This window comes from Vespa mandarinia, chromosome 9 (assembly GCF_050613455.1).
Source record: "Vespa mandarinia isolate Hongniang chromosome 9, ASM5061345v1, whole genome shotgun sequence".
Taxonomy (NCBI): domain Eukaryota; kingdom Metazoa; phylum Arthropoda; class Insecta; order Hymenoptera; family Vespidae; genus Vespa; species Vespa mandarinia.
Window position 1 is genome coordinate 6,348,056 of NC_140818.1, and position 17,275 is coordinate 6,365,330.

At 33.7% G+C, this 17,275-nt stretch overlaps 1 protein-coding gene across 3 annotated transcripts in view; it reads right to left on the reverse strand.

Annotated features, from left to right (window-relative positions):
• Positions 1-943: 943 nt before the first annotated feature.
• Positions 944-17,275, reverse strand: part of LOC118443274 (neural cell adhesion molecule 1-B) — a 112,044-nt gene continuing 95,712 nt past the window's right edge. Inside the window, exons 8-12 of one of the 3 annotated variants that reach the window (XM_035870008.2) lie at positions 15,625-15,959; positions 14,680-15,046; positions 5,545-5,793; positions 3,903-4,183; positions 1,362-2,496 (exon numbers count right to left, since the gene is read on the reverse strand). In XM_035870008.2, coding sequence (XP_035725901.1) covers positions 2,353-2,496; positions 3,903-4,183; positions 5,545-5,793; positions 14,680-15,046; positions 15,625-15,959 — 1,376 coding nt within the window. In that variant the 3' untranslated portion in view covers positions 1,362-2,352. Of the gene's footprint in view, positions 2,497-3,902; positions 4,184-5,544; positions 5,794-14,679; positions 15,047-15,624; positions 15,960-17,275 lie in introns of all 3 variants that reach the window. The other 2 variants (XM_035870003.2, XM_035870009.2) reach the window with 2 other exon arrangements.

A 17,275-nucleotide genomic window follows, 5' to 3' on the forward strand; every position in this document is an offset into this window, starting at 1 on the left:
TCGAGGAAAAAAGAAAGTGCTCTCTCGATGCTGAGATATAAAATCCGTCATCGTGTTTTATTTATCTTAAGAAGAAAGAAAAAGAAAAGAAAAGAACGAAAAAAGGAAAAAAAAAAAACAGAAAAAAAAAACAGAAAAAAAACAAAAAAGAAAAAAGAAAAGCTAGCGTTTCGTTTCGTTCGCAGAAATATCCAGACTACTAATATCTATACGAGGACGGATGGCGACGTAGTACAAACAGGGAACAATGAAATCTCTCTTTCGGGGACGGTATAGAGAGGGTGGATGTGGAACCCTCTACTGGAAGAGGAGGTAAATGGACGGTGGAAGTGCACGTTCTAACAATAAGAGGAAATTCGAGTCACGCGCACGAGAAATTTCACCGACTCGTTTCGTTGAGTTCCTTTATACCTTAATAGAGAGAGAGAGAGAGAGAGAGAGAGAGAGAGAGAGAGAGAGAGAGAGAGAGAGAGAGAGAGAGAGAGAGAGAAAGAGATAGAGAGAATGAGAGAGAGAGAGAGAAAGGGAGAGGGAAGATGAGAGGCAGCGTTTGAGGGTGTTAGGGGGTAATGTAGTGATGGAAAAGGGCGTGGGAGGGAAAGGAATCGAACAATTTTAGGATACTACAACAAGATCGTTTATGTTCTTTTTCTTTTTCTTTTTCTTTTTTTTTTTTTTTTTCTTTTTTTCCTCTTTTTCTATAAAACAGATGAAACGTATTTCTCTTTATTTTCTTACGTCATTGAATTTTGTTCATTAATGTTATGCGATCGGACATTTCACGGCTCATTTGTTGAATTGATTAATTAATTAATTATTTATTTATTCAATCATTCATTTATTCATTTATTTATTTAATTCTTTTTCTTTATTTTCTTTTTTTTTTTTTTTTTTTTTTTTTTTCTTTTTTTTCAATTATGTTTATCGAATGAAATTCGGACATTATTTTGACTACTCTCTACAGGTGTCCCAGGCTCGGCGCCTATTTACAATAGATTCCTTTGTACAAAAACTAATCTCATATAAACAGTAAAACGTACGCGTCAGCACGACGCGCGCACGTGGCAGCGTCGATGAACGGGAACGAAAACATGTTAAGTCTCTGATCGTCGCCAACGACTATGCTCTTTTCGTTATTTTCTCTCTCTTTTTTTTTTTTTTCGTGCTTTTATATTATATCCATCAGCGCCTCGATAAAGTGTATCTTGCTTGATTAGAATGATTAATAAATGGGATGAATGTATTTATTTTATTAACGATTATTTATATTTATTTATTCTCCTTTTCTTACTTTTGTGTCGCGTTACCAGTCTTTCATAGTTCGTGTTCTTGTAAGAAATATCCTCAAAATATATTTATGTATATATAATATATATATATATATTTATATAATATACTTATATAATATATATATATATGTACGTTTTATGTGTATGTATGTGTATGTGTGTTTGTGTATATATATATATATATATTTATATATACATACTTCTCAATCGAAACTTGTATTTATTGTTTTTCTTCTTTTTTTTTTTTTTTACTCGATCTACAATATTGTTATCGATGAAACACGAAATAACGAAAATGTTATAGCCGAAGAATATTGTACGTCTTTGAGAACACAGAGAAAATGAATCGCCAAAAAATTTCACTTTTATCCGAATCTCGAAGTCTGCGTTCCCGCCATGACGATTTTGAATAATATCATATTCTATTCTTCGAACGAAGTTTTGTACAATCAACGTTATAATGAAAATCCCATGAACTCGTTGAAAATGATGATCAACGTAAATTACGAAATGTCAAGAGGATTTTTTTGTCCTTGGTTTCTTCTTCTTTTCTTTCTCTTTCTCTCTCTCTCTCTCCCTCTCTCTTTCTCTCTTTTTCTCTTTCTCTTCTTCTTATCTTTTTACGTGTTTATCCGTCTATCTCTTTCTCTTTCTTTTACCCTTCCTCTAACTTATATATTAATTGTATACGGTGGATCACATAAATATTTGGCACTTTTTAAAATTGAATCACTTGTTCTAAATCGAAAGCTAAATCTTTTCTGAATGATAAAGAACTAATGTAGACATTAAAATTCAATGGTCATACAATCAGAATGTAATTAATGTTAAATTAGTTTTATTAAATTCATGATGAACGATTAAAAATTCATAATGCATTATATCGATTTAGAAAGTGTTAATTAATTAAAGAGAAAAAAAAAAAATTGTCCAAACATTTCTATGATACTCCGTACACGTGGCATTACCATGAGAAGAGAAAAAGTAAACTGGGAAAAAGAAAAAAAAAAAAAAAAAAAGAAAAAGAAAAATGAGAATGTAAGAGAGAATGGGCACTCTCTTATTATATACAGCTCTCTTGTATTCGATTTGAGCGCGTCACCACTTCCGGCTGATGAAATTTCCCCTGAGCAGAAATTGACGAAGAGACCGGCCTCTGCGGCATCGACGATAAACATTTGCTCGCCCTTTGAAGGCTGTAATACACCTGAAAGCAACGCGAATGATATTTTTCCATCGTCGTCGTCTTCGTCCTCGTCGTCGTCGTCGTCGTCGTCGTCGTCGTCATCGTCATCGTCGTCTTTCCTATCTCGTCTTAACAAAGGCTTGCCTCGTGAAATGACGCGGAACAAGAAAGAAGCGAGCTTTCGTAATCAACGAATCGTCTTTTTTATCACGTCGTGCTTGCGGATTAAGAAGAACGTCACGATACATGCATCGATCTACAAGCTTTTTATAAAGAAAGATTTTAATGAACTTCACTAAAATCGATATATAATTTGTCGAAATGAAAATCAAAATGAGCGAATTAAAATAAAGAAGAAAGATAGAAAAAAAATTAAAAAAAAAAAAAAAAAATAAAGATAGAACTAAAGTCAAATTAAAAAGTAATATATAAAGCGAAAGAGTTTAAGGAGATAGTCTAAACAAAGCGAATATATAAAATTATAAGTAATATTGAATTAAACGATCAAATATTAAACACAATCATATGTTATAGATATAATACGTACGATTAAAGTGAGATATCTTTCGGAATAATTCCAATCGGTCGAAGATACTATTTCGATATTAAAATTATTCGAAATCACCGAAGGCAATCACCTTCGGGGTAGATACAAAAGTCGGCTTTCAGAGGAGTTACGCGCATCGGGACTGGCCTCCTCGAATTATCGAGAAAACTTCAAGGCAATTAAACTTACGAAGGCACAGATAACCCAAGGCTCCGCTAAACCGGAAAAGTTAAAGTGGAAGACTGCCGCATATTAAAGCGAGTGAACTCACCCTCTCGCAACCCCTCACCACTCTTATTCCCGGACTTTTACCTCTATCCCTTCCTTCTCGTTTTACCTTCATCGTCTTCCACTGAAACTCCAAATCTTTAAAAGAAGCTCATTCGTTTAGTCAAGGACACTTAAAGTACTATCGTACGCTACTCGAGCAGTTAAAAGAACGAAGAAAATAGATTGAAAATTACACTATCCATGAATTTTAACCCTAAATTCTAACCTTTTAAAGTGTTTCAATATTATCTTGACGAAAAATTTACTTATATCTTCGTTTATTTTATTTTGGAAATTTATATAATCTTACTATAATCGCACGTATAGCATATAAGTATATCTATATAATTAATAAACATATCTCTATATTAATATTTAAGTTTCTAAAAGTATATATAAAGATTAATTGTAAGTTAGATATAATATATTACAATAAAGAAAAAAGGATTCTTTTCTTATAATTAAAGAAATCGGATGAGTAATCGGATTGGTATTAGCCATGCATGATCAGATAGCAAAAGTTATTAATCAAAGCGTTATATTATAAAAAACAAAAAAGATAAGAAAAAAGCTATATGAAAAAAAATCAAAAAAGAGGATTATCACTTACATTTTGGTTATTACGTTGATTATAGGCGTCCATCGCCATTTGCTTGAAGTCCGCCATGGTTGGCTGATGGCCATAAATTGTCTGATGGGTGACATGATTTTGCGGATAGTTAATGGCAGGTGTTGAAAGGCAATCGGCGAGTACAGGATCCGATGGTAGATCCAAACCGTGCTGAACTATTGGTCTTTTCTCAGGCGAGATTGTTTCATCCGTGACTCGATCCTTTTTTCTTCGTTGAGGTGGTGTCTTGTAGACGGGTGTATACGTTAAAGGTCTTCTTTCTACGAACAGATTTTAGGAAGCCATGTTAAGCCATGCTAAGTCAATTAGATCGATTAAATCAAGACGGAAAGATTAAGCTTCTCTTTCTTATCTCTTTTAGCTTTTTTGTTTCTTTTTATATATATATATATATATATATATATATATATATATATATATATCGTTTCCATTATCACGGATTTTAACAGATACAAAAGTAAGCTAATCATGAAAATAAGAGAGAAAAAGAGAAAGAGAGAGAGAGAGAAACCATAAGAAATTAGATGGTCTTTCTTTGGTAAGATAGAAAATGACCAATTTATATTTTAATTCTTGATTATAAAGAATAGGAGATTAATGAACAGGCTTGTTTCAACGAGTTATGAATCATTGTCTTTATCAAGAACGTAAAATTGAAGATTCTTCACTTTGTTTAAAATATATATGTATATATATATATATATATATATATATATATATATATATATATATCTTTTCTTATTCTTTTATCTGCTTTAATATTCGAGAGTGTTCAGGAATTAAGTGTGCTACGATAAAAGATTTAAAAGAATTCCTACGCAGTTCTTTGGTAAAGCTGAAAGGTCTTACTCGCTGATAAAGTAACGGTATTCCAAGGTAAAGCTCTTCGACTTTAAGCCAAGCAGTACTGTACTTAAAAATCAATTTAATATTTAACACGTGTACTATCAGCCACTTCTGTGGATCATGTATTTTTTCTACCATTCAAGGGACCCTTGAAACTCTTTTAAAATACGTTCCTATAGAAATAATCGAATGTCTTGTTATTAGAGTTATAATGGTATTCAACGAATGATGAAATACTGATTGAAATACTGATTGAAAGAAATACTGATTGAAAGGAACGAAATTGTTTTATTAAAATAATTTTTCGAAAGATTAAGTAAAAATTTAATAAGAAAATTTTTATATTTCGCGATCGTGAAAATTGTTTGCTCGCGATAACATTTGATACAAGTAAAAATATTCAATTCCGTTCGAAGTTCTACATGCGTGAAATTTTTTAAATGCGTTTGGCTGTACTGTGCGAAAACTTTTATGATTCTTTTATGAATCGAGTAATTATGTAAAATTAGAAATAAGAACATAATACCAGAGTGTAAAGGAGGTTAACTTTTAGTTTGGCAACTTGAGCTAATTTAGTTTGTAAGTTAATCTTCGATAAGTATTATTAGCCTTTATAATTGTACTTGTAATTCGGCGATACTTTATCGGTTAAATTTCAAGTATTAGCTCTCTCTCTCTCTCTTTTTTTTTCTTTTTTTTTTTAAGTTTGTATAATATAATCGAAGGGAAAGTGATCGAAAGGCAAAGGTGAAGAAAAGTTAGGTCGTTCCCTCACCGTATTCGTTCGGTATGATGTCCGGATCGATGTCATCGACCGCCTGCTTGGTCTGAGGGTGCACTGGGGTGGTTGCACCTGCATTAGGTGGCTCGCACACGATCGGAGCGTGCTTTGGACTTCCGGCACGGCCGTTCGAATGCTTCCGGTAGAGCGCCGCCAGGATACCAGCTACGGCCAGGGCCAAAAGGGTCGCCGTAGCTGCCAGACCCAGTAGCAATGGACTCAGCATCGATGCATCCGTGTTGCCTGTCGCAACAGCAACGTAAAATACTCGATCAACCGGAACTTGTATCGATCTTCTTGCCACCCTTCCACTTTTATCTCTATAAACCATCCCTATCCTTTCATTTCTCTCTTCTCCTCTTTCTCTCTCTCTCTTTCTCTCTCTCTCTCTCTCTCTCTCTCTCTCACTCTCTTTCTTTCTTCCACAGATTATTCCATTTAACTTATTCTTGTAAAATATATTAGCCCGATCATACGAAAGAATGTTCAAAAATAAATCGCGTAATTCATATTCGTAAAAACGAAAATATTCTTGTTTTGAATGATTTAATATCCATTATATATATATATATATATATATATATATATATATATATATATTGATATTTAATCAGATTTTAAAAATATTATTAAATTTTATTATTATAAATTATCATGTAAGAGTATCATGATAATTTTTGAAAAGATAATATTATATTAAAGCTATTGATGATTGACATTATTGATAGAATGAATTTTATACTTTGTAAGTGATAAGTTCGACGATCAGTCTGTCAAGAAATTGGCGGTGTCCTTATTACGATACTGGATCATATCTTATTCCATTTCTTTTTTTACTTTTCTTTTTCTTTTTCTTTTTCTTTTCTTTTTTTCTTTTTTCCTTTTTCTTTCTTCTCACGTCGAACTTCCCGGAGCTTCTCGCTTTTGGTTCCTGTGCTTTAAAGTTCGATCTCTCTTTGTTCACGGAAACGAAAGCACACAGATGAAAGATATCCTACAACTTCCCTATTATTGACATGCGACGGTGTGTAATACAAAGAGAGTCTGCTGCTGAATGATAGATCTAAAAGCGATCATTGCACTGAATACACGCTGAGTCATGTATATAAGCTGACTCTCTATTCCTTTTTCTCTTTCTCTTTCTCTATCTTTATCTCTATCTATCTATCTATCTATCTATCTATCTATCTATCTATCTTCTTCATTCTTCCTTTGAATAATACTTGGAAACTTTTGAGTTCGATTTGAAATGCAAAATTCTCTTTTCCCGATAATAATGCTTTAACTATTCGGATAAATGGATATTTCAAAGGAATAATTTTGGAATCGTATTTCAAATTTTTTTAATATGCTATTCATATAATATACGGCTGGACACGAATCATCGATCTTTTTGATTTTAAAAGAATTATATACTTTTACTATTCATTTATGAGAGAGAGAGAGAGAGAGAGAGAGAGAGAGAGAGACAACCTCTATTCTTTTCTTTCCTTTTTTATTCAGCCTTAAAAATTGCTTAGTTGTTAACAGATTGAAACATAATTAAGTTTATTATTAATCTTAAGAAATTATTAATTAAAAGGAATAAAAAGATATCCCTTTAATCCGAATTTAGTTTTCTTTAAATATATTTACTCTTTTTCTCTTTTGCTTTTTTGCTTTTTCATTACTCCTTTTTTCTCTCTCTTTCTCCCTCTCTCTTGATCATTAAGAAGCAAATGCGTTTTCAGTGAGGTATTACGAATATATATATGTATATATATATATATATATATATATATATATATGTGTGTGCCTTTCGCATCGAGATAACGCAGAGATATGGAAGTTATATCTCTCCCTCTTTCTCCCTCTTTCTCTCTCTCTCTGTCTCTCTCTCTCCCTCTCTTCTATCTCGTCTCTCTCCCTCTCTCTCTCTCTCTCTCTCATGTTGCACTTGTCTCACCGAAGCATGCGACAAACTCGCCCATCAATATCACCGAGGTCAGCTTAATAAGCAGGACCATAATTAACAAAGGTATGTCTATAATGGCGCTATTACCGTTCACCTGGCGTGCGTGTATAAATAGAGATGCGCGATCCTGTTACAACGTGCTATACACTATGTATTTCTACGAGCTACATTATATGTACATGTAGGACAATTTAAACGACTTAACGTCACGTAATGATCTCCACAAAATTATCTTTGGAAAAAGAAAACATAGTACAGAAAAATGTTTGCAATAGAATTTTCGTTGCACGGTCGTATTTTATTATTCTGTTAATATAAATAAATAAAACGTAAACAATGATTTTGTTGAAAAAAAAAAAAAAAAAAAAAGAGAATAAATACATATAAAGTAATATACATTTATAACAATTGAAATACGTGAAACCACTACCCGGTTACTGTAAAATATCAATGTTACGGTTTTCGTTGCTGATTTTTTAGTTTTGTACTCTATGTTATATTCACGCGAAAAAGAGAGTTATATGACGAAATTAAATTGATAACAAATTGTGAAAACAGAAATGCATGATCAGTCTATTGGTTATTGCGTTTGCATTTTCTAATTAATTGTACACCTCAATCAGTCTAGTGGCTTCACCATTTTAAATGACACGAAATTAAATCATATTGTATGCAATATGTATTAATGATTATTGAAGATAAATACCACGACCAATTCCTATAAACGCATATATGCAAATTTAATGATAACATTTAAGACACAAGATCGTGTGAAAAAAATATTTATATATATAGTAGTTATTTATAATTATTTTAAGATCTTACATTATGATCAGTTGCATAATCGTAAGTATCAGTAAAATGATTTTATAGATGTTTCAATGAAATTTGCAACAACACTCAACCCGTTAATTCATAATTATTAGTATAATTTACAACCTACGCCGATGCTTGGCTATGGTCGAAGTTAACGACGGGCAAGAATCCAAACTCGTGAATTTGCATTAAAGGTACTTATTCGGTGACTCAGCGATAGTACTTTATACATATACCTATATATATATATATATACACACGTCGACGTATTACATCGTCGTTTTCTACCACTGACAAAACTTGCGGAAAACGAGCCAACGTGGAAATTCCGGAGTTCGATCTTAAAAGAGAATTATGAGATTGTTTGTTTTTCTCTCTCTCTCTCTCTCTCTCTCTCTCTCTTTCTGATCGAATATACATAATATCTTGAAAGACATTGTTTCGTCAATTTAATATATTGAAACTTCGGTTATGCTCATATCCTATTACTAATTGAATTTAAAACAGAAACAGAAATAATGATGCAGCAACAACGGAAATGGGCACGTGTACTGCCTCGACTATTTGCCAAATATTGACTTCGTCGTTGGCACAACGCTCAACGATGGTAACAAACGAGAGAGACAGCGAGAGAGAAAGACGGAGCCAACAACTACAATACGAAACTTCACAAAAGCTGATTAATGGAGCTGCGATTATCCGACGAGCCACGCTGCAACGCGGATTTGTCTCGACAGCAATCAGAAAACATTCCGTTGCTGTTTCCTTTGGAGGCATTGTTATTCAACGCTTCTCTTTTACGAGTACACTTAAGATACACAATGCACGTCGATCGAACACTACTTCCCTGTTCCGGTGAACAAAGATACTCAATCAACAGAGTTTTATGAAAGAGTACGATATTTCTCACATATACATTCGATGGTTTTGTGAATGTACCGTCAATTGATATTAGAAACGTTACAAATAATAACACAAAGATCCATTCAATTAATAAAGAATTATTCATAAATGAACGACGATGTGAATAGATTCATAAAATGTCAAAAAAAGAAAAAAAAAAAGAAAATAAATAAAATGACGAAAAATAGTAAATATCCTGTAAATCAATGTCACATTCATCGTACATTTTTCACTGTAAATTATGAATTTATTTTTATTCACATGAAAGCAAGCACATTCATTTCATACAAGTAAAGCATCAATGGAGAAGTTGACTGAAGGGCCTGAATAGCTTAATGGTTAAAATAAATGCTCGAAAAGCGGAAAATCCGGATTCGAGTGCCAGTCCAGATTACCCGACGGCCCAACTTTTATCATATATCCTACATTTATAAAATTGATAATCCCTATATTTCCTTTTATTTTTCAGAAACGATAATATTTACATACGAGTGTTCCCTAGAAAAATGTTTACTTACATTTTCGTTCGTATACATTTTTAAAAATATTATTTCTCGTTTGTAAATCATCCTATAATAAATGAATTTGAGAGTTCCGATAATTCGTCTTTCCAATTTTCGGAAAAGGTATCACAGAACATCGAATCTTCTTCGAATTCAAGGATGATTTTGCTTCGTTTCTCTATCGAAGGTTTGCCATTTTTCGGGCAAAGCAAAGCTCGCTGAAGGGGATAAAAGCATGGAGCTTGAGTCAATACGGTAAGAGATACGCCTGCCGTTCGAGTAGTTTCGATATCAAGAGAAATAGAGGAAGGAGGAGAAGTAAAAGGAAAAACTCGAGAATGGAATCGATGTGGATACATGTACATGTAGATATATATAAATGTGTGCAAGCGAAATAGGAGGGTCTTCGCGAACGACGCGAGTACTCTTTTGCGCTTTGGAGGCGGGCGAATGGCGCGGTGTACCGCGAGGCTAGCCGGCTTTAAGGCAACCAAGCAATTCGTCCTAAATCGAAGCAATCCCGCGGAAACCCGAAACCAATTTCGAAAGAATTGCATTCTAAAACCATCCGCGTACTAGCTCCGGGCTAAACAATCGGCCACACTGCGTTCGCTCACTTTCGACGAGAACGTATCAGCAACGAAGAAAATAGCCAAAAACGTCGAAAGACCAGACTTGTCGATGTTCATCCTTTCGGTCGAACATACTCGAGGAATATCACCATTTCCTTATTCTCTTTCCTACCTATCTAATATCCTTTCCTATCGGTAAATATGATTTTTTTATTACATTATAAAGCTGCATTATTATATCAATTATAATTTATAATTATATTTTTATATAATTGTATTACAAAATAGAGAATATTGTCTAATTTCTTGGTTATAACTGGCCTGTTCCTACTGAGTAAAATACATTGCAAAGAGACCGCAAATAGGCTCTACCCAGCTGTAGGTAGCTTGGTATTCGAGCAAATCAGCGCCGCGGGCTTACGCTCGTCAAATCAATATTTGCACCTCCGCGGGGACTCGCGCATACAGAGAGAGAGAGAGAGAGAGAGAGAGAGAGAGAGAGAGAATAGAGAAAGAATGTGAGTGGAAAACAGAACTAAATTAGAAGAAGAAACGCCATGCTTGACAGATTGAATGAGAAAAGAAAAAGGGGGGAGGAAAAGTCGTACTAATAATTAAGACAAACATTAATTAACGTACAACAAAGCCATTTAACAAAATTAATAATCTTCGTTGGAGACTCGAGCATTGTTTCATTTGAAATTATTATTTTAATTATTTAAATTATTATTAAAATTATCATTAAAATTAATTAAATTTTATTCTAATATTTCATTTCATTCTAACATTAATTTATATAACGGCATAGAATAAATCATTTATTCTATTAATCCAGAGTTCACTTACGATTCCATGTTACCTATTCAATTCATCGAAATTTAACATGAACATTAGAGATAACGAGGTTCAATATGAACAAACTTTCAACCATAAAATGAAGAACCAGATTCCCGTATGATCCGTTTGTACAAATACATAGAATATTCGTGTCTAAGCGACGTAAAGGAAGGAACACGCCACGTTTAGTTCACTCTCTCCGTAATCTCTTTTGCGGTATAAGATAAGAGAAGAGAAAAGAAGGTAGAAAGGAAGGAAGGAAGGAAGGAATAAAAGATGGTTTCTGCTAGCGTCGCTAGCCGAGAAGCATGGACCCGGAAAATCGTCCTTTTCGAATAGCGTATCCCGCGGTCTAGGCTTTCACGCTTGTCTACCCAGTATATTTATTATATATACGCGAGCTTTTCTTTTAGATATAAATACACTGAAAAGCATGGTGTATGGGCGCCATTAATTGTCGAGACTTTTCAAACTTTCAAGAAATGAAAACGCATTTCTTTATTCTTTAACTATTTTTAACGAGGACTATCGATCAAAACGATTGATTTATATAATACATTTGTCGATTAATTCGTTACAAGGACGAAGATATCATACTACTGCTTCGTAGTATACTCTGTTGATCATCCCTAATACGATAGAAAGTGGATATGAGATGGACATGTGCAGGTTCAGAGGAAGAGGAAGAGGAGAAGGTAGAGGGAAAGGGAGAAAGAGAGAGAGGGAGAGGGAAAGGGAGAAAGAGAGAGAGGGAGAGGGAAAGGGGGAGGGAGAGAGAGAGAGAGAGAAGTTGAATTAGGGATAGATGCATCGAAAGCTAGCATCGGAATGGTCGACGCACGCGTTACATTGCCAGAAGGGAAAGGGAGTAAGAGTGAGAGGGACGATGTTCGTTGATTGAGAGTAATCTGTTTTGTTAATTGCAAGGTCCGCAGAGTCCGATACCTGTGGTCGCGTTGCGCTGTGTTCAGCATTACAAGCCAGCCCTCTCCCAGGCTGGAAACTGGCGATTCCTCTTCTCTCTCTCTCTCTCTCTCTCTCTCTCTCTCTCTCTCTCTCCTGCACTCTCTCTATCTCCATTCCCTCTCCCTCACTCACCGAGTCTGCGATCCACCTCGAAACATCAGCGACCACGGTGCGAGCCTCTCGTGAGGGGGTGGTTAACCGACTAATTGCAATACCGACGCGTCTACTCTGGACTATTTGTGCAATCGCGATTATATCCGTCGTCCTTGTGTCTCACCTATCAAGCTATGTTTCCAGCAATTTCGAATGGCGTCGCGTGCCCATTGGGATGCAAAATGTCATGTTGTTAAGTGCATATCTCTGGAAGGATTTCGAAAAGTAACTAAGGTAATCGATCGATCTCGATAAAATTTTACAGAAATTCAAGAGAATAGTTTCAGAAAAGCTTTTATAATATATACGTTTACAGTCGATACAATATGTACATATGTACGCTTATTCTTAAGGACAGATAGTAATAGAGAAAGAGAGAGAGAGAGAGAGAGAGAGAGAGAGAAACGATTTTGTATAAAATTTATCGTATACGCGTAATCGAAACGATATCAAATTGGTCCGACATAAATTATCGAAATTTGTGAATACTTTGTGTGCTATCAATACTATTTATAGATATTCTGTTACGTGCAGATGGTTAAATCTAACTGAAATATTTCTTCCAACGCTTTCACGCTCTATGACCCTCGTAAATAAGAGTCGCACCAGTAGCAACGTCACTCACGAGAGCTTACGACGTGTTCCATGAGCTTGCAAACTGCATGAAAGCAAACTTCTTTCTTTCTTATTTTTTTCTTTTTTTTTTTTTTTACTTCCTCGTAGTTCCTTTCTTTTCACTCGTTTCTTCTGGATATGTGAGCGAGATATTACTTTAAATTCGTTGCTGATTTTTCTTTTCCGTCCCTCATCAAAATCATTTTCGAATACACTTAGGAAGGAAGACGACGATTTAAAAGACTACAAGACTGGCAAACGTTCCCCGTTATATTTTTATTTTTCTTCAATGTATGTTTTTAACGTCAAAGTCTTGTATTTTCCAAAGGACAGTTCACACGGAGAATTAAAATAAAAGGAGGAGAAAGGGAAAAGAAAAAAGAGGGAGAATTTCTTTTACGCTCTCAAAGTTTGCCAAGTTGAAATATAAAAAATTTAACGAATAATAAATGTTCTCGCGTTAAGCAACGTTTTGCAGATTAAGACCTATAATGCAATTCCGCTAATACTTGAATCACTGTCGCTGGTCATTCTTCCTTTTTATCTTATTTATTTATTAAACGAATTAGAAGGACTATTTAACGTTCAAATCGATGCAAAAAGTTTTGTTTGAGAATTTTTTTTTTCTTTTACATCCATTTTTAAATTGCAAGGGACTGAAATAGTGTTATCCTTAAATCTCTTCTGTCGATTCTGTTGGGATGGTAACATCTATTTGCCCAAATCAGAAGGTGGTGTGACATATACAGCGGGACTATTCAAATGGTTCACACTTTCGCTTTACAACATGTACCTAGACATGCACATACACTTTGTTCAACCATTTTTGAAAGCTCCCATCGCTCCAAAGACGATTCAGTTTCTCCTTTCTCTCGCTCGTACACTCGCTCGCTCTGATAGTCAGGGAGTAATACAAAAATAATCACGTCGTGTAACGAGAAAAGTTCTCGCCTCCTTTCGAAATAACACGCGACTACGAAACGAGATTGTTTCTCGAGGAGTTATTAAACTTAAAACATCGTCGCGTCACAATTGTCCCGAACGTAGGATCGAAAGTTTACGGTAATGGATTCGTTTATATCATTTAATCTGTTTTATATTGAAAAGTAGGTTATATATCTCTTGAATTCATTTACAAAGCCCTCCTACAATATCACGATATAATACGTATACATACTTGATATATAATATGAAACAAATTTCAATTATAATGAAAATTTACTTACAGAGATTTATATGTAGAAACATATACGGATAGAAGTAAAATATTTAACTCTTTGAAAGACTAATGAATTTTTCACAGATTCATATACCCGATGTATCTTCTGTTTTTTTTTTTTTTTTTTTTTTTTTTTTAAGTGGTATAGTTAAATATCTTCGCGATCCTACTTGTTTTTATAAACAAATGTTTCAAATAAAAGTTATTAAGTTTTTTTCTGACGTAGGAAAGAGAGTAATGTAATATTTATTATAGTCTATTTCATAGAGTGTATTGTTTTCAAAGAAATTGATTCAGGAAGTCAAAAAGAATATTTTTTGAATGAAAATTGATAATTTTAAATCGACAAAAAATTGTAGAAAATATCAATACGAATCAAACGAGTATCTACAATATACTATTTTGTAGAGTTATGACGCCTACACTTGATAACTTACCAAATGAAGTATAAGAAAAGTTCATTGCGTTATTATTTTTTTTTTTTTTTAGCTAATTAAATATTAAAAATCGAATCATCTGCATTTTAAATATAATAGAATGACCAGCGTAGTGTTGACGGTACCGATGAAAATAAGATTAAAAAATATTTACCAGTTTTATACATGGCGACGCCCTTAAGCGTGACAGGCTCCAATATGGTGGAATCGCTTCTACCTTTGGCATTAATAGCGTAGAGATAGAGACGGTAACTTTTGCCGGTCGTGAGGCCAGTGACCTCAAAGATGGCTCCATTCGGATTGGCCGGTACTGTTTTGTTCAATAGAATCGGAACTCCATCCTCTTCGGCTACAACCTCTAATTGATAGCTATGGATAGGTAGGCCTCCGTCGTAACCATCTAAGCAACGTACGATCAGACCGGTTCCTGATTTCGTGCCAAGCTCCTCTACGTCCGAGGGTGCTGACAGTTCCGTAGTGGTGCAGTTGTGTAAAGGGTAGGGACGACCAGCCGCTATCACCTGAAGACAATTGTCCATAGGTCAGATCGATTCACCTCGATCTACGGGTATATACTATAGAGCTTTTGAAAGCTCTAATGTAGTTAAAGCTATAGCTTCGATATGTGATCATGAATTTGATCTTGATATTGAAAAATGATAGGATATTTAAATATACTGAGCTATAGTAAATACTCTATATTCTATTTAGAAAATATTATTTACTTAATTTATGTAGTTATATATATATATATATATATATATATATATATGTTTATATTGTTTTTTCTATTAATAACATTATTAATCATGTGTACTACTCTTTATTTACGAGATAATGAATTTTAAATTGCGATCAATTCTTTTCATAGAAATTTCTATTATATGAAATAATATCGTTGAAATACAAAATATCTAACAAATGTAAAAAATAGAATTCAACTTTTAATTGTTTTTTTTTTAGATCATAGGGATAAATTTCGGATAGAAGAAAATGATAATTATAATTTTCATGTGTATTTATCGTAACACAAATAGGCAAAGAGTGAAAAGAAATCTAACCAATTAAGTAAATGGAGTCTACAATAAATAAAGCTTACCTGAAAAAGGCACGCCGATCTTTGCTTCCCGACCTGGTTAGTAGCCCAACATGCGACTGTACCGTAATCCATTTCCGTCGTGGGTGTATAGTTAAGTCTCGAACCATGGAATTGTTGATACTCTTTCAGACTCTCCACGACTGACGGAGTTCCGGCTACTGATGCATGAGAGTACCGCGAATGTGGCATCTCCATCAACTCTCCGGAATTATTGAAAGTCCAATGAAAGGTCAACGGTGGTGGATGACTCTCCACCGCGCAAACCAAAGAAACCGTTTCCTGCTTGAGAGCACCAACCACAACCTCGCTTTTACCCTCTTTACAGACCGGCGTATCTGTAATGAGTTGTAATTTTTTTTTTTTTACGTTAAATTTAAAAATAAGCCTTAATTTAACGTCTCTAATTTATTTCCAAGCGACAAAATTTTCTTTTCTTTCTGATAAATCCAATAATTTTCCTTGTTTCTGTTTTTCTTTTCTTTGTTTTTTTTTTTTTTTTCATCCGGATAACAAAATATTTTTATTTGAATGATCCAACTTTTAATTTATAAAGATATAAATTAATTGACAAAGAAAAATTAAATGATTCTCAATTTTTTTTTTTTTTTTTTTATAAAAAATATAATGACTACTACATGGTTTCTAAGTTCTGAACTCTTTTTTTAATATCTTATATATGTACACGTTAAGAATATATATGTATCTCCTTTAAATTAACATACAGTATTCATGATACTTATTTTAATGTGTAAAGATAAAATATTTATTCTTGTTTAATCAATAGATATACATTTAGATATATATTATGTCATAGGTATCAATCATATTCGTAATTCGTTCATTTTGAACTATCAGAAAGGAACGAAATAGTTATTAATAGAAACTGTCTTAATTGACATAAAATATTGTATATTATTCATTTCAAGCGACGTGAATATATATATATATATATATATATAGTATCAAGAAACTACTCTGTCTATTAATATCTATATTAATTTTGCATAGAGTTATCGAATTCTCTCATTGAACGATATAAACCATATTCTCACGAAAATCCAAGACCACGAAGGAATACGGACGATTATGTAAATCCATTGTCCACGATTATTGAAATTTAAATAGGATCGCACGATGTGCGACGGGTAAATCACTCGGTTCAGACGTGCTGCCGTATTCACCTAGTCGAGTTAAGCTATTGCAGCGGTAACCCGTTCAATGTGTCACAGATATGGCACGACTGCACGTTAGTCAATTGCGCTGCTTGACACTTACTGAGGCAATCATCTATCACTCGAGCACGTTTCTCACGTAAGCGCAAATTGCTTTGTACTGACTTAGATCCTGACGTGAAGCTCGTGGCTCAATTAATTGGGACAAAAGTTTTGAAGGGCACTTAACAATTCTTTTAACTACATTTCTTTGATTACATTCATAATGATTTGAAGACAAAGTAACTAATATATTTATATGTGTGTGTGTGTGTGTGTGTGTGTGTATGTGTATATTTTTAAATGCATTATACCTATTAACTGATTCTTGAATTAAAGTATTATGTCAAGAAATTAATAAGATCAAGCTTCGGAAAAGACTTATTTGTTTTATGCGCAAAAACGTTCAACTTGATGAAAATAATTCGTACTTGAGATTC